At 45.0% G+C, this 27,486-nt stretch overlaps 1 protein-coding gene across 7 annotated transcripts in view; it reads right to left on the bottom strand.

Moving 5' to 3' along the window:
- Positions 1-27,486, bottom strand: part of GAS7 (growth arrest specific 7) — a 218,659-nt gene that overhangs the window by 27,584 nt on the left and 163,589 nt on the right. For all 7 annotated transcript variants that reach the window (XM_048818232.2, XM_048818234.2, XM_048818233.2 and 4 more), the window contains 5 exons: positions 17,837-17,926; positions 13,985-14,100; positions 11,350-11,424; positions 3,848-3,926; positions 2,464-2,592 (listed from right to left, as the gene is read on the bottom strand). In XM_048818232.2, coding sequence (XP_048674189.2) covers positions 2,464-2,592; positions 3,848-3,926; positions 11,350-11,424; positions 13,985-14,100; positions 17,837-17,926 — 489 coding nt within the window. The remainder of the gene's footprint in view (positions 1-2,463; positions 2,593-3,847; positions 3,927-11,349; positions 11,425-13,984; positions 14,101-17,836; positions 17,927-27,486) is intronic.

Below are 27,486 nucleotides of genomic sequence, written 5' to 3'. Positions count from 1 at the left end.
ATTGCCCCACATCTGCTACTGCAGGGTTCTGGCACTTTCCTAAGCAGTGGCAGCTGCTGGCCACTATCAGAGACAGGATCCTGGACTAGATGGTCCTCAGGTCTCATGCAGCCTGGCAATGCCTACATTCCTGTGACATGTAAGTATAAGGCTTGGGGTGTGTGCCACAGCTTCTTGCCCATGCCCTCGCCTCTTGCAATGGGTGAGAGTAATTACAGGAAGGGAGGTCCAGTGGCTAGGGTACTGCACGGAGATGCAGGGAATCTGCTTTCAATTCCTGGCTCAGCCACAGGCTTCCTGGGTGACCTTAGGCAAGTTCCTCAATCTATTCCGTGCTTCAGTTCCCTTCTGTAAAAGCAGGGATAGCATTTTCCTGCACCACAGCAGTGTTGTGAGGATAAAATTCATGAATGATTGTGAGGCATTGACACTACAATGATGAAAGCAGTGCAGATAGTCCAAAAATATGAATCATCTCCAGTCACCAACGGAGCAAGCCAGACACTCGGCCCTTGCAATACTGTCCATTGGGAATAAAAAAAATTGTTGGAGAACGGGGCTCCTTCAATGTGCCAAATGAATTCATATACAAAAAGGCTTTCACAGTGCAATTCAGAATTAGTTTAATCTACAGAGTGCTTTATATCAGCCTGTTTCTGTGTAGTAGAGGTAAAATATAAAGATAGACAACCAGGGAAGAAAAAGTATACCTTGGACAGCAAGCAAAAAAGAGCTCAGTTCACCTACTCTAGAAAAGGGATTTTCAGAGTCTAAGCATTTAAGACCAGGGTGGTTAAAAATCATGATTAAAAACTGATTTTTAAATCCAAATCCTTATTTTTAATATGTTGGTCAGATTTTTTTATTTGCATGGTGCTTGTTCTCTACTGTGTTCTTATTTTATAGGCTTCAATTGTGAATGTGGATGTCTTGAACTTTTCTTTAGTTTTCTGATTGTTATAGAATTTCAGCGTTTTTTTCTGTTTTCTTTTTCTTTTTTAAAACATTTTAATCTGAAATTGCAGTAACAAAATTTTAAATTAGTTTTTCCAAAGCCTTAATCTGATTTAAATTAACAATTTTTTAAAAATAATCAAGTGCTTTAAATAATGATTTAAATCAATCACCTTGATTTAAATGGTTCCATCATGTTAACAGACCTAATTTGAGAGTATACCAGTAATTACTTCTGCTGTACATGCAGGTGAGGAAACTGTACGCACACATTATCATGTTAGCCACCTGTGAATACATTTACCCTATCTGTACGCACAGTTGTTGAGGTTACCTAAACACACAAGGTAGACGTGTTTTGCACAAGCTGTTGCCTGTTTAGTTAAAAATCAGGCCAACACTCCCTTGCCTCCGGTAACATATTGGAGATTTTGACCTAATTTGGAGGCTGCTTTTTGTGTATGTGTTGAGTTACACACAGACATCCCAGCCCTGGTATAATGGCTCTCTACATCGACTTCACAGGCAATTATTGGTGGGTTAATTTTGCAGCTTTGAAAGATTTTGAGGGAGGAATATTTGGTGTTGGGCTTAGCTGGCTAGGCCATAAGAGGGCATTGAAGCTGATAGAAATGGAGCCTGGCAGAGGGCTACCTGCTTTGTCTGTGTCATGCTGAGCAGATGCCACCCAGGGGTTCTGCATTTGTTTTCTAATCCATTGATTTAATTATCCCTCTGGATAAATGGTTGGATAATGTTTGCTTCAGATACGAGTCTAAAGAACTTAGCACAGCTGGGGAAAGTGCTTTCCATGTAAGCCGTGCAGACTGACAGTTTTCCATGTGCTGTGTCCCTGGCTGTCTGGGAAGGCCATGTGATGTGCACTCCAGCATATAGTTTGGTTCCTGAGAATGCTCTGCGGGGACTTAACAACCAACACCTGGATCATTCAGCAGTATTGTGTTTTGGCTTCATACAGGACACAAACAGTGCTGGCACCTGGCTTTTCCTGCCTTTTCTCCAGTCAGAGAGTCAGTCAGGAGAAGGGGTGGAATGCAGAACAGGGGACGGGGCATGACCTCAGCTGTCTGCTGAAGGTGTGTGTACAACTGGCAGAGGCTTTGCTGGTGACCTTAGGTAACCCATGTTAGATTGACATCCCTGCCAGGCCCTGTCTGACTAATGTGACTGCAAAGCATGCATCAAGATGGATATTTTCACCTAATGCCATAGCAATATATTAACTTAGAGAGTGAGAAGGGTTGGGTTAGAGACATAATTCAATGTAACACAAATATCTCCAGACATGACACTGCTTCCCTGGTTTCCTATGAATCACCAGAACAGAACAAGACTTTAGGAGTTTAGCACAGCAGATCACACTCCGCCTCTGGCAGAGTCCTCTCCTGTGTAGTTAGAAGCTGAAGAGAAGCATTCCATGAGTTTTTTCTTGTGTCCCAGAGGAGATTATCCCACCAAAGCTCACTCTGCTTCATTCTCTGCTCTTACCTTTTCTACTGCTGTGTAGCGACTAGCCAGCTGCTTCCGTAAATCTGCAATGTGATGGTCATATTTCTTCATGTCTTTCTTAAAGTTCTCTCTGAAGTTGAGCAGTGGTTTCTCCACCTCACTCTGGAGCTGGGAATGACAATAGAAAGGGGCATTGGGAAGTGATAACAGCCAAGCACTGATCGGGAGCATAACATGGCTGGATGCAGTTAGCTGTTTCTCCTGGAAGGCTTGTTCACAATGGACGAGAATGCAGTGCTCATACTTAGCCAGAGATGCAATTTGAGCAACATGATGGCAGAACGGGCTAGGGATCTTTCCCTTCCCAAAGAAAGCCTGGAGCAAAGCTGCCTCCACCCCAGCCCGTCAGTTAAGGGAACGTAGGAGGAATTTCTCAAAGGTCACAAGATTCTTAGGCTCTTGCTATCCTCTCTCATCAGAAAGCCTGAAACCTTTAATCTCCTACAGAGATACTTGTAACAGCCACCGTCACAGTGCCTCCGACACAATTAATGAATTTCCCCAGCCCATGCCCTGGGGGGACAGTGCTGTTATCCCCATTTTCTGATGGGAACTGAGGCCCAGAAAGAGTGAGTGACTTACACCAAGTGACCCAGGGAGCCAGTGGCGGGACCAGGAATTAAACCCAAACCTCCTGTGCCTTACCACAAGACTGTCCCGGTCCCCACCCCAGCTCGAAGGTGGCAGGAAGCTGCCTCTCCCAGGCGCAGCACAGGCATCACACTCACACCCTGAGTTCTCCACTGAGCTGGGGACCACACAGGCGGTCAGTGCATCCCGCACTGCAGGTGGCCTCGGACGACAGTGAGTGGGAGGGAGGGAGGGAGTGGGACTATGGCTCTGCCTCCTTCCCTTTGCTTTGGGAAATCGCATACTGTCAACATACTTGGACAGAGGTGGCTGTGTGCTCCACTTAGCAAATGGCCTGCAGTGTTTTCTAGCCCTCTCACCAGGTGTGCAAGAGGCAGGAGGTGTCTTGCCCCCCCACCCCAATAACCCTGCACATGAGCTGGCCACGCACTGGCCTGTGAGTTTGAATCCTGCTGCTACCCCCGAGGCTATCGGTCCCCTTTGCCTTTTGGTGTCAGCGTCCCTCTCTGTAGGACAGGGTGATAATAATAATATTCCCCCATCTGACTCTTATGTTCTGTTCCCAGCTTTGGCAACAGAGTGGGGTCTAACGGGTTAGAACAGTGTTTGCAGAGAGCAAAGGCAAACACACAGATTTCCTTAGTGCTCTCAGATTTTACCATTTGGACTACCTATGTATGTTCATATTTTCCTTATTAATATCCCCCAAAGGCTAGACGACTACCAAACTCCTGGAGAATGCTCTGTGTGAACAGAGGAGCTTGCAGATTACCTTAGAGGAAAATTTGAGATGAACCTCTGCCTCATCCGCCAGACTTTTCTTCAGCTGGGCCCAGGACTCTCCTAGGGTGCTGAAAAACACAAAGCATCACTGGTCAGTGCCCTGATCCGAGTGTTGTACCCATGCATAGCCCCCACCGGGATTCATGAGACAACCTTTCGTTTGTGCAGTGTATATTGTTATCAGCCCTTCATTGTATCATACTCAACATACTGATGTATGCACCATCCAGCTACTACAGCTTAATCAATAAGACTGCTGTCCCCTCAGCATGAAGACAGTAGTACCACTTCACACCTCTCACATCTCAGACACAAAGACCTGGACAGCCCCCTCCCAATAGAATTCCCTCACATTAGCTAATGGAAAAAGTATAGTCATTAAAACCTTCTACCATCCACAATGTTTAGAATCCCTGAGCCTGCAGACCTCTGAAACCCTGTGTACAAAAGTGGTTTAGCTACGTGTCTGCTTCATAGCCCTCAGTTCTGTCTTAAAGACACCTGCTGCTGAAAACATTGTCACATCTCCAGGCAAACCACTGAAGTGCACAGTGTCCCCTTTCCACAGTGAAAATGATGGAAATGAAAGAGGCTATGGAAAGGGACCTCCAATTACAGGCAGTCAAGAGAGCAACAGTAGCAGAGTGCCCAGAAGGCAAAAAGCCAAGTAATGGTAGGAGCAGATTAATATTTTCAAATTAACGATGAACTGAGTATGCAAGATGGAATCATATTTTGAGGCCAGAGAGCTGTTGTCGCTGCCTCATTACATAGGATACTGTGCAAGAAATTCATGCCTCACACCCGGGCATTGACAGCTCTCTGAGATGGACTCAAGAGTGTGTTTACCAGCCAGGAATGAATACACAACTCTTCTCCTTGAAAGAAGGGTGTCATAACCACCAGCCGAAAGAGACTGTTACCACATGAACTGCCCGCCCCACCATGGGAAAGGTGAGAGTGAACTTACATATTCAATGAAAAGCAGTACTTGATTACAAGGGATACTACTTAAACTTTTGGGATGTCAGTGCCCTGCCTGATACAAGAAGCAAGTCAGTGACTGGCACTTCGGCATTCTGGATGCTGCATTCACTAACAGACCCCAATTTGCCTCAGAAAATTTCAGGGAATTTGCAGGCAAATGGGAGTTTGACAACCACACCTCCTCCCCAGCATAACCACAGAGAACTGGTAATGTGGAATCAGCTGTGCAAATAGCTAAGACTTTTACCCAAGGTTGTTTCTTCTGGTTAGCATTCCTCATTAGCATTTTTGGCACACAGGAATACCCCATCACAGGGGTGCCAAACAGTGCATCACAGGCACTGATGGGACAAAGGACCGAAACCTTGCTACCAATGAGGGGAGACATGCTGAAGCCAGACGGATGGAGATATGGCTGAGAAGAGATGGCCAACAATAAGAGAAAGCAGGCATTAGAGTATGACAGGTCAGCCAAGGATCTACCGTGAGAAATCAGCCATTAGACAGACACTAGAAGAACTGGACTAAAGGCCTTGTGAGGGATGCAATGGCACCCAAGTTATATGAGATGTCTGTGCAAGAGGGACAAGTGGCAGAAGGAACAGGAGGCACTTATGAGCCAGCAGACAACACCTAGAAAGCCTGCAGAGATACTGAGATCATCACAGAATGGAGAGTCAGAAAACCACCCGCCAAGGAGACTCCACAAAGAAACAGTTTGCTAGACTTGGTGAGTGGACCCAGGAAACAGAAATAGATCACTCCTGGAGTGGTCACCTGTTGAGGAGATCAAACTAGATCAAAGATTGTGTAACCAGCTGGGTCTGGACGATACCCAAACTCAGTTATGGGTTAGCAACCTCCAGCCAAAGGGACACAGAGTGGGAGTCAATTGTTGGTTTGTAATGTTTATATAAAATGTTTGTTAAATAAAAAAGATGTATCATGAACTGGACTCAGAGGGCCATTGTTCCCTGCGGGGGCTGTTATTAAGGGGACATCAGAGAAACAGGCAATGTGGAGGACTTAGGCTGGAAGCCACCTGGACGGAGCAGTGCACAGGGTTAAATAAAGTTTTCCTTGTTCAGCTTAACCTGAATCCAGCGTCTCTCATTGTGAATAAACACTTGTATTTTTCTAACTTTTCTGTTTGTTTTTCTCTTTGCTTTTGTAAAAAATGAACTCTTGGCCCTGGCTAGTGGGCTCAAGAGGACAGCTGTGTTATTCACTATATCTTGGTATAGTGAGTTAGCAGTGACCCCTCCCCCTCTGGGTCAGTGGAAGGCCACTCAGCCTCATTACATTGCAGGCGTTGGGGAATTAGCTGAATCACACTCGGGCTGTAGCTCTGGTCGACAGCTTGGGCAGAGTGATAGGCAGTTCGGGTCTCTAGCCCGCAATCAGGGCAGTGAGGGTTCTGTAGCTCGGACCTGTACTCTGGGCCGAGCAGCAAACAAACAGTTAGTAAGCCGAGCCCTTAGGGTGGGGAGTTCCAGAGTCTGGTTCTTGTGCCTACACTCAGGACCGAGTAGCAAACAAATAGTTCAGAGCCCAGACCCTTAGTCAGGGTGGGGCAACAAGTCCTCCGGGCTCAGGATGGGGTAGAGCACCCAACCGCAGGCTAGGGGTCTTGGGAAGGAGTTAGAGCACCCCAAACACAGACTAGGGGAGCTCGGGCAGGAGCAGCGCCTAGTGTCCTCACTCGGCGGACTGTAGGCGGATGCAGGCCCTCTGGCTTACAGGAGGGGGAGTACTGCCACCCCAGGGTGGGGTGGCAGTGAAAACACCCATCTCCACTGTATCCCAGCCCAGCGCCCTAACAGTGGCAGAGCGGGTCCGCCACTGGGTCAGCGGGGATCTGCCTGCAACACACAGACCTTGTCGCAGGCCAGCTCTTAACCAGACAGTTGTCTAGTTCTCCTGGGCTACTTCCTATCTCCCCCAGGAGTGAACCTGGGTCCATAAGAGTTCCTCTGGATCATCGGGTAGAAGGCCAGCGGCAGTCCCGGCAACGTCGACCAGTCCTCAGCGCCACAGGGTCCGCAGCAGTCTCCCAGCTCGGAAGCGGGCAGGAGGTGTCTGGCCCCTTCAGCAGCTGCAGCCCAACTGAGCTCCCAGACCTGCCTTTTATACTTCCTGTCCTGCCCCCTGACTGCCAGTGGGAGGGGTGAGCAGGGCCTGACTCCACCCACCACCAGGGCTCTGTGAGTGGTCCCTCCCCCTCTGGGTCAGTGGGAGGCCACTTCGCCTCACTGCACTTGGTCTCCTGCTTGCTAGAATTGCAACCAGTTTTCTACCATATTTCATCTATGGATTTCTTAAAGTTCTTTCATATGACTGGTTCTGTCTCTGGGAGGTTTAGGAGTGCCACAGGATTAATGAGCTATGCTGGATCCCTCTGCAGACTTGTGAGGGTTTGAGAACTTTATTTATTACTCCTAATATCCAGTATGCCCCACACTGTGCTGGGAAGCTCCACCAGAATCTGGAAGCCAATCATGGATCTGAGGAACTTGCTGAGTCATTCATACTCTTATCAAACCTCGGCCAGACCTCAGCAGTCCACAATGTATGGACCAAGCATACTTCTGATAGTATTAATTCCCCCGGAGTAATTTCCCCACCAATCAGGGCTTGCTACATGATCCATTAGTCTGTAATGAGGGGTACAAATTCTAGAGTGCACTAGTGTGTCGTGCACTAACTGGCCTGTGTGGACCCTGCTGGTGCACACTAAAAGTTCCCTGTTTGAAGTGGGACTTTTTAACATGCACTAGGGAACTTTTTGTCTGTGCCAGCAGGGTCGACACAGGTCAGTTAGTGGGAGATATGCTAGTGCGCACTAGAATTTACACCCCTCTAGTGCCCTTTGTAGATGATCCCTCATTATTTCTAGGCCTCACATTTCTCAGACATCATAGGAACAAAAAACAAGTAGTGACAAGACGTTGCCAAATGGGACAAATATCTAATTTTTCAACTTTCTGTATCTTGGAATAGAATAGGCCAATTCACCCAGGGTTTGGAAAAAACTATGCCCTGTCTCCCAGCTGACATGTGGCAAGCTGCGCTCTGAATGGACATTTCCTGAGAATTTTGTTGAGACTGAAGTGCTGAAAGCCCCTTATTAGAAATGCAGTGACAACCTTAACTACAGAGAGGCCAAGAGGTTTCAGTCTCCCTAACTGTAAAATGGGGATAAAGATCCTCACCCTCCTTTGTAAAGTGTTTTAAGATTGACAGATGAACAGTGCTTAAATGTGCTATAGAGAGACACAGCAGTTCCTCTTTACTTAACACTGAATTTGATCTTTTATTTTAAGCAGGAATTCAATCTATGGATTTGTTTTTGTTTCTGTATGAAGATAAGTGTACCCTCCCCAAATTTACAACACCTAATCTGTGAGTAAAGGCTGAATTTCTGGAGGATTTCAAGTAAATCTAGTATTCAGAAGATGAGTAAAAATAAACTAAAAATGTTTCCTTTAAGGAATGCCTCTAGCTGCTCCAAGTCTGCCTGTAAGAAGGATCCAGATTTCTGACCCGCATAGCAATACAAGTTGTACAGAAGTTTGATAGATCATGAATTCTGCCTCAGTACAAAGGCATTTTTGCATCCATAATTGAGACATGGACTTCATACTGGAGGTGGCAAGTCCTATTCACCAAAGAACATCCAGTTTGCTGCAGCCATTTGAACTCTGTGTGCAGCCTAGGTAGATGAACTCATCAATGCTCTCCACAGAATCCAACCCCACCTGCACAGAACCTTAGACTTCCCCCAGAAACACACACCACACACTGAGTCTGCACACAGATGGCAGTGCTGAATAGGAGCAGCTGCTGCTCAGCTTGTAGTCAAGGTGTGATGTTTATATAGTGAAGGGGATTGCTGTGTGGTGTGTAAAGGTGTTTCTTTCACTGGATGTAGAAGGAAGCTCTCTGTGAAGCTGTGGAATCTCTCACTGACAGTAGAAAGGTGCTGGGTGATGTTAAGACACAGATAAGAGATGTCCCACAACTTGGCTTTCTTTTCTTTGAAGTGTTTGCCTGGGGGGCTGTCACGCTTACCTAACTTTAAAGAAGGGCTGTCAAGCGATTAAAAAAATTAATCACAATTAGTCACACAATTAAAAAAAATAATCGTGATTAATCGCACGATTTATTGCACTGTTAAACAATAATAGAATACCATTTATTTAAACAGTTTTGGATATTTTCTATATTTTCAAATATACTGATCTCACTTACAACACAGAGTACAAAGTGTACAGTGCTCACTTTATATTTATTTTTGATTACAAATATTTGCACTGTAAAAAAAGAAAAGTACTCTAATAGTATTTTTCAATTCACCTAATACAAGTACTGTAGTGGAAACTTTTTATCATGAAAGTTGAACTTACATATATAGAATTATGTACAAAACAATAACTGCATTCAAAAATAAAACATGTAAAACTTTAGAGCCTACAAGTCCTACTTCTTGTTCAGCCAATCGCTCAGACAAACCAGTTTGTTTACATTTGCAGGAGATAACGCTGCCCGCTTCTCGTTTACAATATTACCTGAAAGTGAGAACAGGTGTTCTCATGGAGCTGTTGTAGCCGGCATTGCAAGATATTTACGTGCCAGATGTGCTAAAGATTCATATGTCCCTTCATGCTTCGACCACCATTCCAGGGGACATGCGTCCATCTGGATAACGAGTTTTGCTCGATAACCATCCAAAGCAGTGCAGATGAACATGTGCTCATTCTCATCAGCTGAGTCAGATGCCACCAGCAGAAGGTTGATTTTCGTTTTTGGTGGTTCGGGTTCTGTAGTTTCCACATCTGACTCGCTCTTTTAAGACTTCTGAAAGCATGCTCCACACCTCTCAGGTTTTGGAAGGCACTTCAGATTCTTAAACCTTGGATCAAGTGCTGTAACTATCTTTAGAAATCTCACATTGGTACATTCTTTGCTTTTTGTCAAATCTGCTGTGAAAGTGTTCTTAAAATGAACATGTGCTGGGTCATCATCCAAGACTGCTATAACATGAAATATATGGCAGAATGCGGGTAAAACAGAGTAGGAGACACACAATTCTCCCCACCAAGGAGTTCAGTCACAAATTTAATTAACGCATTAGTTTTTTAATGACCATCATCAGCATGGAAGCATGTCCTCTGGAATGGTGGCCGAAGCATGAAGGGCCATACGAATGTTTAGCATGTCTGGCACATAAATACTTTGCAATGCCAGCTACAAAAGTGCCATGTGAATGCCTGTTCTCACTTTCAGGTGACATTGTAAATAAGAAGCAGACAGCAGCATCACTCGTAAATGTAAACAAACTTGTTTGTCTTAGCGATTGACTGAACAAGAAGTAGGACTGAATGGACTTTTAGGCTCTAAAGTTTTACATTGTTTGGTTTTTGAGTGCAGTTATGTAACAAAAAATCTACATTTGTAAGTTGCACTTTCATGATAAAGAGATTGCACTACAGTACTTGTATGAGGTGAATTGAAAAATACTATTTCTTTTGCTTGCCATTTTTACAGTGCAAATATTTGTAATAAAAAATAACAACGTAAAGTGAGAACTGTCTACTTTGTATACTGTGTTATAATTGAAATCAATATATTTGAAAATGTAGAAAAACATCCAAAAAAATTTAATAAATTTCAATTGGTATTCTACTTTTTAACAGTGCGATTAATCGCGATTCATTTTTTAATTGCGATTAATTTTTTTGAGTTAATTATGTGAGTTAACTGCGATTAATCAACAGCCCTACTTTAAACCCTTTTAAATGGTTTTTGTTTATTAAATGAATTATAGTATAAGGATTTTTAATATAGACCATTAATCGTGAAACCAACTCCTAGCACCCCTATATTCTAGCTCCCAAAAGATTCTCCTAGTCTTCTCTTGAACGCGTCTAGTGACGGGGCCTCCACATCGGTGATTTCTGTTAATGGCACAGAAATGTGCTAGTGCAGGAAAACTAAAGCAGTGTACACGAGCCCTCCCCTGCCTTCTTCGGCATATCACTCCTGGGCCTCCTACCTCCTCCCCAGGGCAGACGCAGTGCAAAGGAGAGAGGGTCTCTCCTTTTGCTCCACTGGAGGAAAGAACTCAGGATTAGAAGATACTGTTGCATCTCCCTCTCTCCTGATGCTACTGGGCCCCCTGAGGGTCAGTAATCAGCAACTTCATTTAATGCACAGATCCCTCTGTGATTCCAGCAATGCAGCGCTGCCATGTGCTGAATCCCAAGTATTGCTGTAGTTTAGAACAGCTATAATATTAAATACAAATGATTAGAATTTTTTACATTTTGCACAATTGCTCTTAAAAACATACTGATCCTGTCAATCAATGGACTACTGCTCCAGAAGGTTCTACCCCCCGCCCCAATAGAGCCAGGATAATAGGCCGAATTACCCATTGCTCTCCTCAAGAGAAGAGCATGTGCCTAAGTTAGGGGAAATGCCTTTTGTGCAAAGGCTCCTTACCCTTCTTCTTGAGCAGCCAATGAGTTCTGAGACAGTTTGGACAAGTTCTTGGCATATTCTTCCTCAATCTTTATCCTACAGAAAACAGACAGCAGTGAAAATATATTAAATATGGAAGGAATCACTACACGGCAAAGTAAATCATCAGATTTTCCAGTGGGGCCTTACTCATGAATGTTTCTTTTTATCTCCTATTATAATCAACCTGTGGAACTCACTGATGAAAGATATTGTTGACCCATAAGAATGGCCATACTGGGGCAAACCAATGATTAAGCTAGCCCAGTATCCTATGTTCTGACAGTGGACAGTGCCAGATGCTTCTGAGGCAATTCTGAGTGATCCATCCCCTGTTGTCCAGTCCCATCTTCTCACAGTTGGAGGTCTAGGGACACCTAGAGCATGGGATTGCATCCCTGACCATCCTGGCTCATAGCCATTGATGGAGGTATGCTCCATGAACTTACCTAATTCTTTTCTGAACCCAATTATACTTTTGGCATTAAAAACATCCCCTGGCAGAGAGTTCCAAAGGTTGACTGTGTATTGTGTAAAGAAGTACTTTGTTTCAAACCTGTTGCCTCTTAATTTCATAAGGTTCTTGTATTAGGGAAGGGCTAAATAACACTTCTCTATTCATATTCTCCATATCATTCATGATTTTATAGACCTCTAACATACCCCCCCTTAGTCTAAAATGAATAGTCCCAGTCTTTTTAATCTCTCCTCGTATGGAAGTTTTTCCATACCCCTAATAATTTTTGTTGCCTTTCGCCATACTTTTTCCAATTCTAATATATCTTTTTTGAGGTAGGGCAACCAGAACTATGTGCCGTATTCAAGGTGTGCGGTACTATGGATTTACATAGTGGTATTAGAAGAACATATGAATCGCCATACTGGGTCAGACCAATGGTCCATCTAGTCCAGTAGCCTGTCTTCTGACAGTGGCCAATGCCAGATGCTTCAGAGGAAATGAACAGAACAGGGCAATTACTGTGTGATCCCATTCCCTGTTGTCCAGTCCCAGCTTCTGTCAGTCAGAGGTTTAGGGACACCCAGAGCATGGGAGCATTATAAAATCTTCTGTTTTATCATCTATCACTTTTCAAATGGTTCCTAACATTCTGTTCGCTTTTTTTGACTGCAGTTGCACATTAAGTGGATGTTTTCAGACTCCAATTCTTTCTTGAGTCGTAACATATTTTTTCCCAGTGTGCATTACTTTGCACTCACCAGCATTTAATTTCATCTGCCATTTTGTGGCCCAGCCACCCAGTTTAATAAGAGCACTTTGTATCTCTTCACATTCAGCTTGGACTTAAATTTCTTGAGTAATTTTGTATTGTCTGTAAATTTTGCCACCTAGCTGTTCACCCCCTTTTCCAGATCATTTATGATTATGTTCAAAAGCATTCATCCCATTACAGGTCCTTAGTGGACCCTGCTATTTACCTCTCTCCATTGTGAAAACTGACCATTTATTTCTACCTGTTGATTCCTATCTTTTAACCAGTTACTGATCCATGAGAGGACCTTCCCTCTTATCCCATGACTACTTACTTTGCTTAAGAGCCTTTGTTTAAGAGCCTTTGTCAAAGGTTTTCTAAAAGTCCAAGTACACTATATCAACTGGAGCACCATTGTCCATGTACTTGTTGACCCCCTCAAAGAATTTGAATAGATTGGTGAAGCATGATTTCCCTTTGCAATAACCATGTTTATTCTTCACCAACATATCCTGTTTATCTGTGTGTCTGATAGTTCTGTTTCAACCAATTTGCCTGGTACAGAAGTTAGGCTTACTGACCTATAATTGCCAGGATCGCCTCTGACGACCTTTTTAAAAATTGACATTACCATTAACTATCCTCCAGACATATGGTATAGAGGCTGATTTAAGCAATAGTTTATATATCACAGTTAGTAGTTCTGCAACTTCACATTTGAGTTCCTTCACAACTCTTCGATGAATACTATCTGGTACTGATGACCCATTACTGTTTAATTTATCAATTTGTTCCAAAATCCACTTGATTGACACCTCAATCTGGGACAGTGTCTCAGATTTGTCACCTAAAAAGAATGGCCCAGGTGTGGGAATCTCCCCCACATCCTCTAAAGTGAAGACTGCTGCAAAGAATTAATTTAGCTTCTTGCAATGGCCTTATCTTCCTTGAATGCTCCTTTAGCACCTAATAATCTTATATTTCAAGCATGGAATTTCTATCCACAGAGATTCTATGATACAGTTTGATTCATTCAAGATTTTCACTTTATTTGACTCTATGCTTTCTTTCACATATAGTGCCACTCCCCCACCAGTACAACCCATTCTGCCATTCTTATATGTTCCGTACCCTGGTATTATTGCATCCCATTGATTATCCTCATTCCACCAAGTTAAGTGACTCACAAACCTTAAAGAGACATGGGAAGTCTAAAGCTAATAGGTGCACTGAAGGAGAACATTTTTTGGTGAAGACTGGAGAGTTTGGATGGATAGTGATGAAATTAAATATCTGTATGTGTTTCATAAAATATGCACAACTTCCAGAGTTCAGACTATGTGTTCAATTCATGCAAATAAAGTGATTACAAGAAATATTAAACTCAACAGAAAGCTTCCAATTACCTTTCTCGAACAAACTCTGCCATTTCTTTTTGCATTTGTTTCCCCTTGAGTTGCTTTTGGAGCAGAATTTCAAACCCTGATACTGTGTTGTTCCCTTGTGGATCCTTCTTATCAGCCTGGAAGAGAAATGGCAGCTAGGACGTGAACACAAGCCATGCCAAGGCTCCTAGAATCCTAACTACAGCAATGCTGCCAAAAGAGGGCATTCCAGGGGTGGGAACAGCTGCTTTTCTTCGCAGGAGCCTCCTCCTGGGATCTAAGCATCTGATCAGAACATTAAAAACACTTTGAAATGCATCTCGGAAGACCATTAAATGACTTCCTCCCCTCTGCTCACCATCTAATCCATCAGTGCCTGATAGAATGTACCCAGTGTGATAACCCTCCCCCCATCTCTCTGACACATAGGCATAGGGGATATTTTCAGAATTGCTATGCTTTTTGCCTCACTGTGCTGCATGCTGTACTCACATATATAGTAAAGACTGCAGTAATCAAAAAGCAAGATGAGCAGGACTTGGATGAGAGTTTTGGCCATGACGACAGGCCGGATCCTGGAGAAGCTGTGCAGGAAGAAGTGGCAAGTGACGTGGCTGACGTGTAGGTCGACAGAGAGGGCTGAAGCAAAGATAGAGGCAAGGTTGCTAGTTTGAATGACAGAGAAGGTAGTGGTGCTGTCCATCATGACAGAGAAAAGGGGAAGAAAGAAGGACTTGTGTGTGTGTTGTCGGGGGGATAATCAGGAGTTCCATTTTGGCTAGGTCCAGAGCAGAGAAGTAGCTCTGTGAGTCATCAGCATGAAGAGAGGATGTGGGCTGAATGCTAGCCTTGGATGCTGGAGATGTGAGTTCCCATCTGCTCTGCCACAGACTCCGCGCATGACTTTAGCCAAGACCCCTACGGCCATATTCTTAAAGGTGTTCAGGTGTCTAAAGATGTGAAGTGGTACCTTGTGGAATTGTCAAAAGCACCAGGTGCCTAACTCCTATCGATGTAAACATCTTTGGAGAAAGCTTTAGAAATCTGGACCTACCTCCCTTAGGCCCCTTTAAAATGTCCAACCTTAGGGTATTTCTACACTACAGATGCTACAGTGGCACAGCTATGCCACTGCAGCTATGCCACTGTACGCCATAATGTAGACACTTGCTACAGCGACAGAAAGGGTTTTTCCATCGCTGTAGTAAATCCATACCATTGAAAGGCAGTAGCTAGGTCGATGGAAGAATTCTTGTGTTGACCTAGCAATGTCAAAGTTAAACTACATTTCTCAGGGTGTGAACTTTTCACACACCTGAGGGATGTATCTAGGTTGACCTAAATTTTAGGTGTAAACCAGGCCTCAATGTCTCTGGGCCTCAGTCTCTCTATATATAATGGGGATAACAGCACTGCCCTACCTAACAGGAGTATGTGAGAATCAATACATTAAAAATTGTGAGGCACTCAAATACTGTGGTGATGTAGGCCAGATAAATACCATAGATAGGTAAAGATGATCATCAAAGCGGTGTTTGTGGATGAGATCACCAAGAGAAGAGCAAGGAACCACATTTTGTGTCTTATTCATAGGCTCATAAAAGAATGTATTGCCATGTCAGACCCTTTCCATACTTATACTCCCTTCGCAGTCAGGCACATAATACTTGGGAAGAGGTTCCTCTCAAGCAGGGCATGTGTCTAGGGTGCTCTGAATGTGTGTTGCTGAAATTGCCTTGCTGTGATAGCAATGTGCAGTAAAGTGCACAAATGTCAGACACTAACCTATAAGCTACATGACTTGCATCTAGCACTTCCGGGAAACAAATCTGGAAGGTAAGTGAAGAAGTTCTCAGTTATTTAGAGCTTTCAGTGTCTGTTATTTGGACACCAGTGATAGCTTCTCTCACTGACCAGGAGAGACCTCTCTGTCATTCGTCATGTTGGGGGTATCTTTCTCTGGCTCCTTGCCATTTGAGCTACACCACTGTCAGCCATTGGCAGCCCTGTTACTAAATCTGCTGGGCAATCTCTTTCTGTGGTTCTGTACATGGTTCTGAGCATGGGTGTCCTCAGGCAATGGCTGCTCTCAGGTGGGCATCACCTTGAGCTCTGTTATGCCATATGCCACTTTGAAGCTCTGAATAATGGTGAATAAGGACACTCTTTGTCGGAGCACGTCAAATAATGGAATTTCCATCCCACAGGAAATGCTGAGATCTTTGAAATTTAGTTTTGCCCCAAGTGGGGACCCAAAGTCAAAGTCTCTGAATTTTTCATTAAATGAAATATTCTGAAACATATCATTTATCATTTCAGCTATTCTGTTCCATCATAAAAGTAAAACGATAAAATCAAATCAAACATTTTGATAATTTCCAACTGAAAATTAGGATGAAATTGATTCGCAACCGGAAAACATTTGGATTTGGTTAAGCCAGCATTTTCTGACAGAAGCTATCTGACCAGCTGTACATCTCCTGCATTCTGGCATTCATATCCTCAGGCTGGCACCATTTCCCAAGATTGTTGGGGATGGGGGAAGACAGAGACAGGGAGGGTATGGCAAGCTAGACATGTTTTCCATTCTTTGGTTCTTGTCCCCAAGTCTTCAGCTGGAGTGACTCTGGCTTTGTTCTCTACAGGTCTGCAGTACACTAAGATTTACATCCAGATGATTCCCAGGTAATGTTCGGGGGCGGGGGGCTGCTCGGCATCCCCTGTGCAACAGATGTCAGTGTCTTCAGTATTTTCCACACGTTCTTCTTTTCTGGCCTTGGGCTTGACATCAGCAGTGTGTGATCCGCCTCATCTCCCATAGTACAGACGAGGAGATGATGGCCCCAGTTCTGCAACTGGTTTGGCAAAGGTGCAGTCTGCCAGCATGGAAACAGCTGCAGGATCAGTCCCTATCCTGGTGCTCATCATAACTTTTAGCAAGTCCTGATACAACATGAAACTACTCAAAATGGCTTATCCCCTTTGGCCAGGCTGATGTATCAGCAAAGTTTCAGTTCACTAGAAGGGTTACAGGAGATGCTGACCCATCTCCCGCCACAAGAATTACTGTGCGTCTACAGAAGCATTCTTTTAGGGGTTTCCTGCTGTTTCTTTACCATTAAAGTAGCTATTTTCTCTGCCTGCAGTGTGTGTCTTGCTCCCTCCTTTCTGGGGCTCCTTGCTGTTGCTGCCGTGCATCCAGTTTTCTGATTGACTGAGACTCCTCTGACTCCTCTCACCGGAGTTTGGACTTTTCTCTGCCCACCCTACCTGCCCATCCAGCTGGAGCTTTTCCTGCCCTCTCAGACTGTCTCTGTAACCCAGACACCTCCTGGGTGCGGTGCTCTGTCCCATCTAGTGGCACTGCGGCCACTTAGAGAGTGATTAATGAGTCTGCTCTACAGCCTTAGCCAACAGCCATACAGCTTTTAGCTCATGAGGTAGAGTCTCATGCACTAAGCTCCAGAGGTCCCAGGTTCAATCCCGCCTGCTGATGACCAGAGTCTGTCGGAGTTACATCAGCACTTAGCTGCTCCCTCTCTCCTCAGTGCACCCTGCTCTGGTTGTTGGGGCTGAGGCTAACAAACACTCCACTCTCCCAGCAGGAGCTGTGGTCCCTCCCTTGAGCCTTTCCCTTGTTTTCTCTTTGTTCTGGAGAGCACCTCGAGCACCATGCTGTGCTGTGTGCTTTATTAAAGGCCCTGCAGAAGTAACGCAGCAGAGTTGGTGCTGCTCCTTGCTGCAGTGTGTCTTTTTCAGCGCCTTGCCACACTGAATCCTGATTTGCTCTCTAACACAAACCTAGCAATTTGTTCCGCTCTTCCTGAAACTCAGACGCTGCAGCGTGTGGCACGTGGCTGGCTGCCTACTTACCCAGAAATAATCACAGTAGCTCCATTCAGTGGGTTTCAGCAACTGCTGTTCTTGCATTGTGTCTGGGTGTGGAAAAGTCACGCAGTTTATCTGCAAAAACCAAGCAAAAGGCCTATCAGACAGGGCAGGTAAAAAACAATTAAATGCTTGTGAATTGATAAGCAAGTGAGTGAAATTTGTGCGCATCCAAAGCAGCAAGTCTAGATGACATGCATCTGACTGCAAGAGAAGTAGCTGTTGAATTTGCTGAATTATAGACAATAATATTTGGAAAGACAAAGAGGTAGTGACAGCTTGGATGAAAGCAAATATGGTACCCATTTTCAAAAAAATGAAAGCAGCCAGATTCTGGCAACTGCCATCCAGTGCAATGAACCTGTATCTCTAATTGTTAGGTGAGAATAAGTAAACATGAAGCAGTTATGCCATCCTCGACATAATGAAACAATGGAACAAAGATGCAAAGAAATCTGCAAACTTCTAAAGAATAAACAGAACCACAAGCAACAGGCAACAGCACTGAGGGTTTTACAAATTGCACATCACCTCAGACACACGTGGTTCCTTTGGTGTTTGACAGAATCACATTTTTTTGTTATTCCTACTGCACAGGATGCTTTACATGTGCCCAAAGAGCATTCAAATGAAAGCCCCAGTCCTGCCAAATGCTCTACAGGCCACTCTGAAGTCAACGAGGCTTCATGTAGGTGCCCACCAAGAGCAGTTTCCAAGCGGCTATTGCACAGCAATTAACAGCAACTAAGAAAGTGCAAGGAAGGCCAAGGGTTAGAGCAATAAAACGTAGCAGGCTTGTCTTTTACGACTTGTCTACACTTGAAAATTAATTTCGATTGAGGTGGGGTGTAAATGCAAAATGCAATAACTATAATGGAAAATCCCATGTGTGAATATTCTTATTCCCATGTGTAAATACTCTTATTAAGAGCACCTTGTTCCTCTTTAGTTTAATCCACTTTGAAAGCAGATTAAGTGTAACAGGAACAAGGTGCTCTTATTCCGGATTAAGAATGTCTATACATGGAGTTATTCAGGAATACCTAATCTAGAATCATCGAAAATTAGGGTTGGAAGAGACCTCAGGAGGTCATCTAGTCCAATCCCCTTCTCAAAGCAGAACCAATCCCCAACTAAACCATCCCAGCCAGGGCTTTGTCAAGCCGGGCCTTAAAAACCTCTAAGGATGGAGATTCCACCACCACCCTAGGTAACCCATTCCAGTGCTTCACCACGCTCCTACTGAAATAGGTTTTCCTAATATCCAACCTAGACCTCCCCCACTGCAATTTGAGACCATTGCTCCTTTTCTGTCATCTGTCACCACTGAGAACAGCCGAGGTTCATCCTCTTTGGAACCCCCCTTCAGGCAGTGGAAGACTGCTATCAAATCCTCCTTCACGCTTCTTTTCTGCAGACTAAATCACAGAATCATAGAATATCAGGGTTGGAAGGGACCTCAGGAGGTCATCTAGTCCAACCCCCTGCTCAAAGCAGGACCAATCCCCAACTAAATAAGCCCAGTTCCCTCAGCCTCTCCTCATAAGTCATGTGCCCCAGCACCCTATTCATTTTTGTTACCCTCTGTTGGACTCTGTCCAATTTGTCCACATCCTTTCTGTAGTGGGAGGCCCAAAACTGGACACAGTACTCCAGATGTGGCCTCACCAGTGCCTAATAGAGGGGAATAATCACATGGAGTACACAGGAGGTGGCGGATCTTACTGCTGTTTGGGGAGAAGAGTCTGTGCAGACACCGCTCTGATCCAGCAGAAGAAACGCTGACAGCTCTGTCAAGATTGTGCAGGGCATGGGGGAGAAGGGCTACACTAGGGACACGCAGCAGTGCCGTGTGAAAATAAAGGAGCTTCGGCAAGCGTACCAGAAGACAAGGGAGGCAAACAGTCACTCTGGTTCTGCCCCACAGACACATCACTTTTATGAGGAGTTGCATGCGATTCTCGGGGGCAACCCCATCACTACCCCAAAACGCTCTGTGGATACCTCCCAGGAGCCCTGGGTAACCTCGAGGAGGACATTGCTGACAAGAAAGAGGAGGAGGAGAATGTGAGGCAGGCAAGTGGAGGATCCACTCTCCCTGACAGCCAAGAACTGTTTTTAATCCTGGAGCCCATCCCTTCACAGGACTTGTTGGCAGCAGAGCGTGATGCTGGGGAAGACACGCCTGATGAGTGCACATTGCTAATCAAACTGTAGGGGTTACATGCTACTATTCTGTATGTTTAATCTCAACAAAAAAGTAGGTGTAGTGGGTATCAGTGGCCACTCCAGCCGTGCAGAGGGCGCTCTCCGAAAAAAGACTCTTTATGTGCACGGGGACGGCCCGGGAATCCTCCATGGAGATCTCTAGGAAGCTTTCATGAAGGTACTCTGCAATCCTTTGCAGGATGCTTCTGGGAAGGGCTGCCTTATTTCGTCCACCATGGTAGGGCACTTTCCCATGCCACTCCAGTATTACCTCTGCTGGCATCATTGCAGCACACAGCATTGTAGCATAAGGACCAGGTCTCTACCCAGATGCTTGCAGCATTTGCTCTGTTACTCTCAGGAGAGTGAAATTGCATAGGGTCACCAAGGGGAAACGGGGGAAGTTTTCAATGCTAGCCCTTAAATCGCAAACAATTCAACAAGTAATCCACCCCGTTGGTGAAATTTGGGTCACACAACGATGCTTTCCCAAACGTGCCATGGTTGTGGTTGGAAGAGATCACAGTGTATTGCAAGCAGCATTGAAAAAAAGGGGGGGGGAGCTTCCTGTTTGTCTCCCTTGCCCCCCCCAACCCGGTGCTGCTTTTGTAAAAAACAAACTATTTAGGGGGCTTTACACTGGTGCCTCTCCTCAGGTTGCTAGGGGAAAGGGATCCCAAGGATGTCTTCACAAAAGCAGCAGCACAAGACCTCTTGCCCATGCCTCGTGGCCTTACTCACCATGGCTGGAGCAGCAAACTGACTCTTGCAGTAGCCGGTGGTTGTGATTACATTTTGGCTTGCAGTGAAGTGTATTGAGGGGTGGTTTTTTTTAAGAAAAAAATTAACCTTGCACCAGAAACAATCTATGCACTGTCAATGCTATCCTGGTGCTCTGCATTCCTTGCAGCCAAAAACCTGTCTGTTGACGCACACTGGGACAGAGACGTTCCCAGATTAGAAGGCGCAAAAAAGAAGACTCGGGAGGACATGTTCAATGAGTTAATGCATGCCTCCAGAGTGACAAGACAGAGCTCAGAGCATGGAGGATTACACTGTCTGAGAACCTGGACATGGACAGGGAAGACAGGAGAACAGGGAACAAGAGTGTGCCATGCAGGAAGAGATGCTATGAAGGAGCAATCAGACATGTTGAGGCCTCTGGCTGAGGTTCAAGAAAGGCAGCTGGATGCTGCAGCCTATGCTGAACCTGCTGCCATCATCGCCCAGTTCTACATCCACCTCCTCGAAATGTCCTATGATGTGGGGGAGGGGGAATTCGGTATCCCTTGCACTTAACACTAGGGGAGGGTACAAGGACCAGAAGGTGCCCATTCCCAGACCTTTGATAGTTATTGCAGTGCATCTGTAAGCCAGCTGTCCTTGTTTCTCCCACCACAGTATTATCAGCGCTTTTGCCCCAGGTTGTCTTACTTTTCTTTGCTGTCTCTGTGTGTATAATAAAACTTAATGGATTGAGGAGAAAAGGTTATTTTTTCATTCAACAGCCAGTGGTTGGTAGGGTGGTGTTTACAGGGGAGAAAATGCAATGGAGGGGACAGTTTGGTAAGGAACACAGATAAATGTCACATTACTCTGGCTCATTGCTGAAACTGGTTTTCAAAGTCTCATGGAGATGCAGAGCTCCTTGATATGCTGTTCTTATTGCCCTGGTGTCTGGCTGCTCAAAATTGCCTGCCAGGCGATCTGCCTTAACCCCCCACCCCAGCAGAAACTTTTCTCCCTTTGTTTCACAGATATTATGGAGCACACAGAAGGCAGCAATAACAACGGGGATATTACTTTCACTGAGGTCTAACGTAGTAAGCAAACAATGCCAGCAACCTTTTTAGAGGTCTAAAGGCACATTCCATCACCATTCTGCACTTGCTCAGCCTATGGTTGAACCAGTTCTTACTGTTGTCCAGGCTGCCTGTGTATGGGTTCATGAGCCATGGGAACAAGGGGTAGGCTGGATCTCCCAGGATCACGACTGGCATTTCAACATCACCAATGGTTATTTTGCAGTCTTGAAAGAAAGTGCCTGCTTGCAGCTTTCTGAACAGACCTGTGTTCCTAACGATGCACATGTCACGCACCTTTCCCCGACCATCCCACAGTGATGTCGGTGAAACGGCCCCTATGATCCACCAGCGCTGGCAACACCATTAAGAAGTACGCCTTTTGGTTTATGTACTCTTTGGCAAGGTGGTCTGGTGCCAAGATAGGGATATGCGTTCTGCCTATTGCCCCACTGCAGTTGGGAACCCCATCATGGTAAAACCATTGACTATGTCCTGCACCTTGCTCAGCGTCACTACCCTTCTTAGCAGAAGTCTGTTGATGGCCCTGCAAACTTTGATCACAACAGATCCCACAGTAGATTTACCCACTCCAAATTGATGCCCCATTGACCGGTAGCAGTCTAGCGCTGCAAGCTTCCACAGAGCAATCCCCACTCGCATCTCAATGGTCAGAGCAGCTCTCATTTTAGTATTGCTGCACTTCAGGGCTGGGGAAAGCTCTTCACACAGTTCCTGGAAAGTGGCCTTACACATTTGAAAGTTCTGCAACCACTGCTCATCATCCCATAGCTGCATAACAATGCGATCCTACCAGTCAGAGCTTGTATCCCAGGCCCAGAAACGGCGCACAACTGTGTCAAGGTGATGCATGACTGTCGCCAGCAACGGAATTGCTCCGCTCTAGGTCTTCCAGCAGGGCGCTTGCATGGCATCACATTGCTCCTTGTGGCGGTGCCTGTATCAGCTGTGTAAATACTGCAGGATAAAGTGCGAGGTGTTTGTAATGCTCACAACAACGGTGTACAGCTGAGCAGTGTCCCTGCTTAGCATGCTGTGGCATCCACGTGGGTAACCCAAGCTTACAAAAAAAGGCACAAATAAGGCTTGGTTTGTCTGCAGTTGATTTCAGGGATGGAGGGAGGGAGAGAGGGAGGTAAGTGCATCATGGGAGGCTAACACCATGTTCCCATAACCACCCGCGCCAATGTTTGGTCCCATAAGGCATTGCAAGCCCAACCCAAAATTCCACTTGGCGATGTGCACTGTGGGATAGCTACCCACAAAGCAGTGCTCTGTGCATCAATGCAAGGCCTGCTAGTGAGGATGCACTCTGCCGACACAATGAGCGTAGTGTAGACACACAAGATCAACTTGCTTAAATTGGAGGCTCAATGTTGAATTACATGAAGTAGACTTCACTTTGTTGTGTAGACATGTAGTGTGCTTCAAGTGGCCGCCTTACAAATTGCAGAGATGGAAATTGTGACAGGGCGTACATATCTGTTGACTAATATATGCTGGCTAGCATAGATACATATATTAATAGTGTGTGTTACCCACACCATATAGTTATTAGTATGCATTAAGCACAAATATTACAGCAGTTATATAGCCTAAATGGACTATGATTTTTACATAAACCTGCTCACTTATGCTAAGTATCCCATAACCCCTTGCATTCACTGAAGTAAGTTTTGGCTTGAGCAAATAGGGAAGCTGACAAAATCAGGACAGAGGACTGGTTTATCATAGCAATAGAAAGGAAGTTACTCTCACTGGCCTGAATTGCAATGTCCCAAAGGAAGAGGACAAGAGATGTGATTGTTCTACCCTAGTACAAACCTAGGAGGTGCCTTCATGCTCTTTGATACCTGAAATGCATGTGTTCAGAACAAAGAGATAAGAGGTAAACCATGGTACCAGAAAAACAAGGTAGGAAGCTTCTTGGTTCAATCTAGTTTCAGATGATGTACACAGTACCTTTTACTTGTGTAACCCCCTTGGGGTTTAGAGAGCATGGACCCTTTAAATCTTTGTCCTGAGGGGGGAAGAGCTGATTGTTCCAGGCAGAGGATGTGCTGGATTTTTTGTTTTTTGGGGTTTTTTTTTTTTGGGTGGGGGGGGGAAGCAGGGAGAGAGGGAGACTCCAGACAGAAGGGCTGCAGCAAGCAGGCCCTCACAGAGTGAAGCAGCCGAGAACCTGCCCAAAGCCCAGGAGGGACAGAGCGGCCCATCAGGGACAGCCCAGGACAGGAACCAAGAGGAGCACTTTGCCAGGGAGGAATGTCCTGAGAAGGACACACCAGAGCTGTACCCAATATCACTGCTGCCCCAAGCTGTGTGGGGCCGTGAGTATTGGAGCTTGTGACTTTGCATTTGGAATAAGGAGAGACGCTGTTAGATAGTTAAGGGGGGAGGTTGTCGCTCTGTGTGGCTTTGCAGAGAGCGGCAGAACAGGACACCAGAGGAGTTTGCTGGGGAAAGGTTACTGGTGCCGAAGATGACCAGGAGCACCCAAGACTCACCACTGGACTGGAACTCTGCCCAGGACTCCTGACCTCTGAGTGCAGATGCATTGCTGGGTTTCTGCCCTTTCACACTGTGGTACTGAAGAAGAACTCTTCCATCGACCTAGCTACCGCTGCTCTACTCCTTTACATCCTATATGGATGGAAAAACCCCTTCTGTTGCTCTTGGAAGAGTCTGCCCTGTGGCGCTACAGAGGCCTAGCTGCAGTGATGTAGTTGTGTCACTGTAGCGCATGTGCAGATACGGCCTCATTCGGAAGGGAACTTGCTGTGAGATTCTCCTCACTGCTGTCAGAGCTACAATGATGGGCACTTGGACATGCAGATGAGGCAGACAGGATCCAGACAAATTTCAGGTTTCAGAGTAGCAGCCGTGTTAGTCTGTTTTTGCAAAAAGAAAAGGAGTACTTGTAGCACCTTAGAGACTAACCAATTTATTTGAGCATGAGCTTTCGTGAGCTACAGCTCACTTCATTGGATGCATACTGTGGAAACTGCAGCAGACTTTATATACACACAGAGAATATGAAACAATACCTCCTCCCACCCCACTGTCCTGCTGGTAATAGCTTGTCTAAAGTGATCATCAAGTTGGGCCATTTCCAGCACAAATCCAGGTTTTCTCACCCTCCGCCCGCCCTCCCCCCAAACAAACTCACTCTCCTGCTGGTAATAGCCCATCCAAAGTGACCACTCTCTTCACAATGTGTATGATAATCAAGGTGGGCCATTTCCTGCACAAATCTAGGTTCTCTCACCCCCTCACCCCCCTCCAAAAACCACACACACAAACTCACTCTCCTGCTGGTAATAGCTTATCCAAAGTGACCACTCTCCCTACAATGTGCATGATAATCAAGGTGGGCCATTTCCAGCATAAATCCAGGTTTTCTCACCCCACCCCCCACCCCCATACACACACAAACTCACTCTCCTGCTGGTAATAGCTCATCCAAAGTGACCACTCTCCCTACAATGTGCATGGTAATCAAGGTGGGTCATTTCCAGCACAGACCCAGGCTTTCTCACCCCCCCCCCCGGAACACACACACATAAACTCACTCTCCTGCTGGCAATAGCTCATCCAAACTGACCACTCTCCAAGTTTAAGTTTCCATTAAACAAAGGGAGGAGAAACAGGTTTGTACCACAGTAAGCAGATCTTCAGCTACTGGGAAAAAGAAGTCCTTTGTTGTTGTTATAAGTGCTGTTTTCAAAGCCATTGTGGAGGATGGAGGAGTCCTGGGGTTTCTTTTAAAGCTGAGTTTTAAAAAGTAATTAATACTTATGAATGACTTTCACATCCGATGAAGTGAGCTGTAGCTCACAAAAGCTTATGCTCAAATAAATTGGTTAGTCTCTAAGGTGCCACAAGTACTCCTTTTCTTTTTCCTTGTTTCTTGCAGTAAGATTTGACAGTAAAAACATCAACAAGAAAACTGCTTCCTCTCAATAGAAAGTAGAGACTCGATCAGATGTGGTGAGAAAATACTCAGATATATTGCCAAATTCACTGGGTTCAATTGTTCTTGGATGAGTTATCCCAAAATTGAACACCAAAATGCACAGTCTAGTGATCACAATCTCTGGGCTGTGCACACTGCTAAGCAACCCTACAATAATAAATGAGGTGCTGGGCTGCGCATAGCACTGCTGAGCAAACCTACATTAACAAATGAAGTGCTTGGCTGTGCACGCCGCTACTGAGCAATAACAAAACAAAGTGTAAGATTAAATATGGGGCAAAGCTGCAGAAAGGAAGCAGACTGCAGCTGTAAACTCTAATCTATGTCTTGACGTGCTGATCACTGTGGTATCCAAGAGATTTATACAATACATTGTTCTATATGTACTCAGTATATCATCTACCAATAGCCCCAGCAAAATCAATGGGACTGCTCAGTGCTCATAGGCTTTTGCAGGCTCCAGCTCTTCACTGTGCCAACAACCCCTTCTTCAGTTATCTCTTCCAACTTGTCCTTTTTCTCCTTTTTCCCCTCACTCAACTTTTCCTCTATCACAGGGATTCTAGGGGGCTAAATTTTATATTTAAAATAATATTTTAAAGGTCTCTCTCGCATCATATCATGAAATGGGAACAATTCTCTAAAGAGCAGCACTGCAATGGAAAACACACTCCAGGGGTTTTATACAGTACATGTCTAACAGTACGGTCCTGGTAAATACCTTTGGCTATTTGCAGAGAACAACTGTTTACCTCTTGCAATGGCTTTTTGTTCCTCCCTTTCCCATCCCTAAGTACTCCAGCGTCTCTAAAGGCTTCTCTGTGTGATCTATGCGAAGCACAGCTATGTGACTGTTCTAAGGGAAGGCACTGTACAGTCTCTTTACATTTATGTAATGTGGAAAGTCTATCCATGTTTAGAATTGTTAAAGGGCTCTACAGAGACAAATTCCTGCCAAGTGACTCAGCAATAACTCTGAAATGCAAAAGTACTGTCTTCTTTACCTCTACCTCAAGGAGCTGCTGTTGGATCAAATCCTATCATCAGCTGGAGGGATTTTCAGAGAATCCTAGGACAATCCTCTAATGCAGCCAGTCTCTTGAAGTTAAGCCTTTCATCTTTTGTCCTCTACACCCAGAACAAAGGAGGATTTGGCGAGCAGCTCTCAGTCCCTGTACACTGGACCGTTTACAGCAGATAGAGAATAGTTTAACACTCTTTTGGACTTGATTTAAAACACTGCACTTCTTTCCCTCTTTGCTTTGATCTCCAAAGTGGATTAGACTGAAAGGACCTTTGAAAAATACTTGGGAAAAGCAGTAAAATGTCAAAAGGCAAAATGAAAGTGTTGCTTCCTGTGTGCAGTGAACTGGGGAGCTCCTGACAGACATTAGTGGGTTGGCATGGCATAGTGACCAAGTGAAACGTCCTCTGGGACAAAATGAGGATGTTTATTTAATTAAATGACAATCCCAAAATGAATGCAACCCTGTGATTACAATGGGAGTTGTCACAAGTCAGGAAATACCAGTGTCAAGGGTGTGAGCACACCTTCTACTCTGCCATTGTGCATATGCACTATCAAAATACAACTTGGATGACATGGTCACATGCTAACATAACACAAT

The sequence above is a fragment of the Caretta caretta genome, chromosome 14 (assembly GCF_965140235.1).
Source record: "Caretta caretta isolate rCarCar2 chromosome 14, rCarCar1.hap1, whole genome shotgun sequence".
Lineage (NCBI taxonomy): Eukaryota > Metazoa > Chordata > Testudines > Cheloniidae > Caretta > Caretta caretta.
Note: the sequence above shows the minus strand (reverse complement) of the source record. Positions and strands in the feature narration are given on the sequence as shown.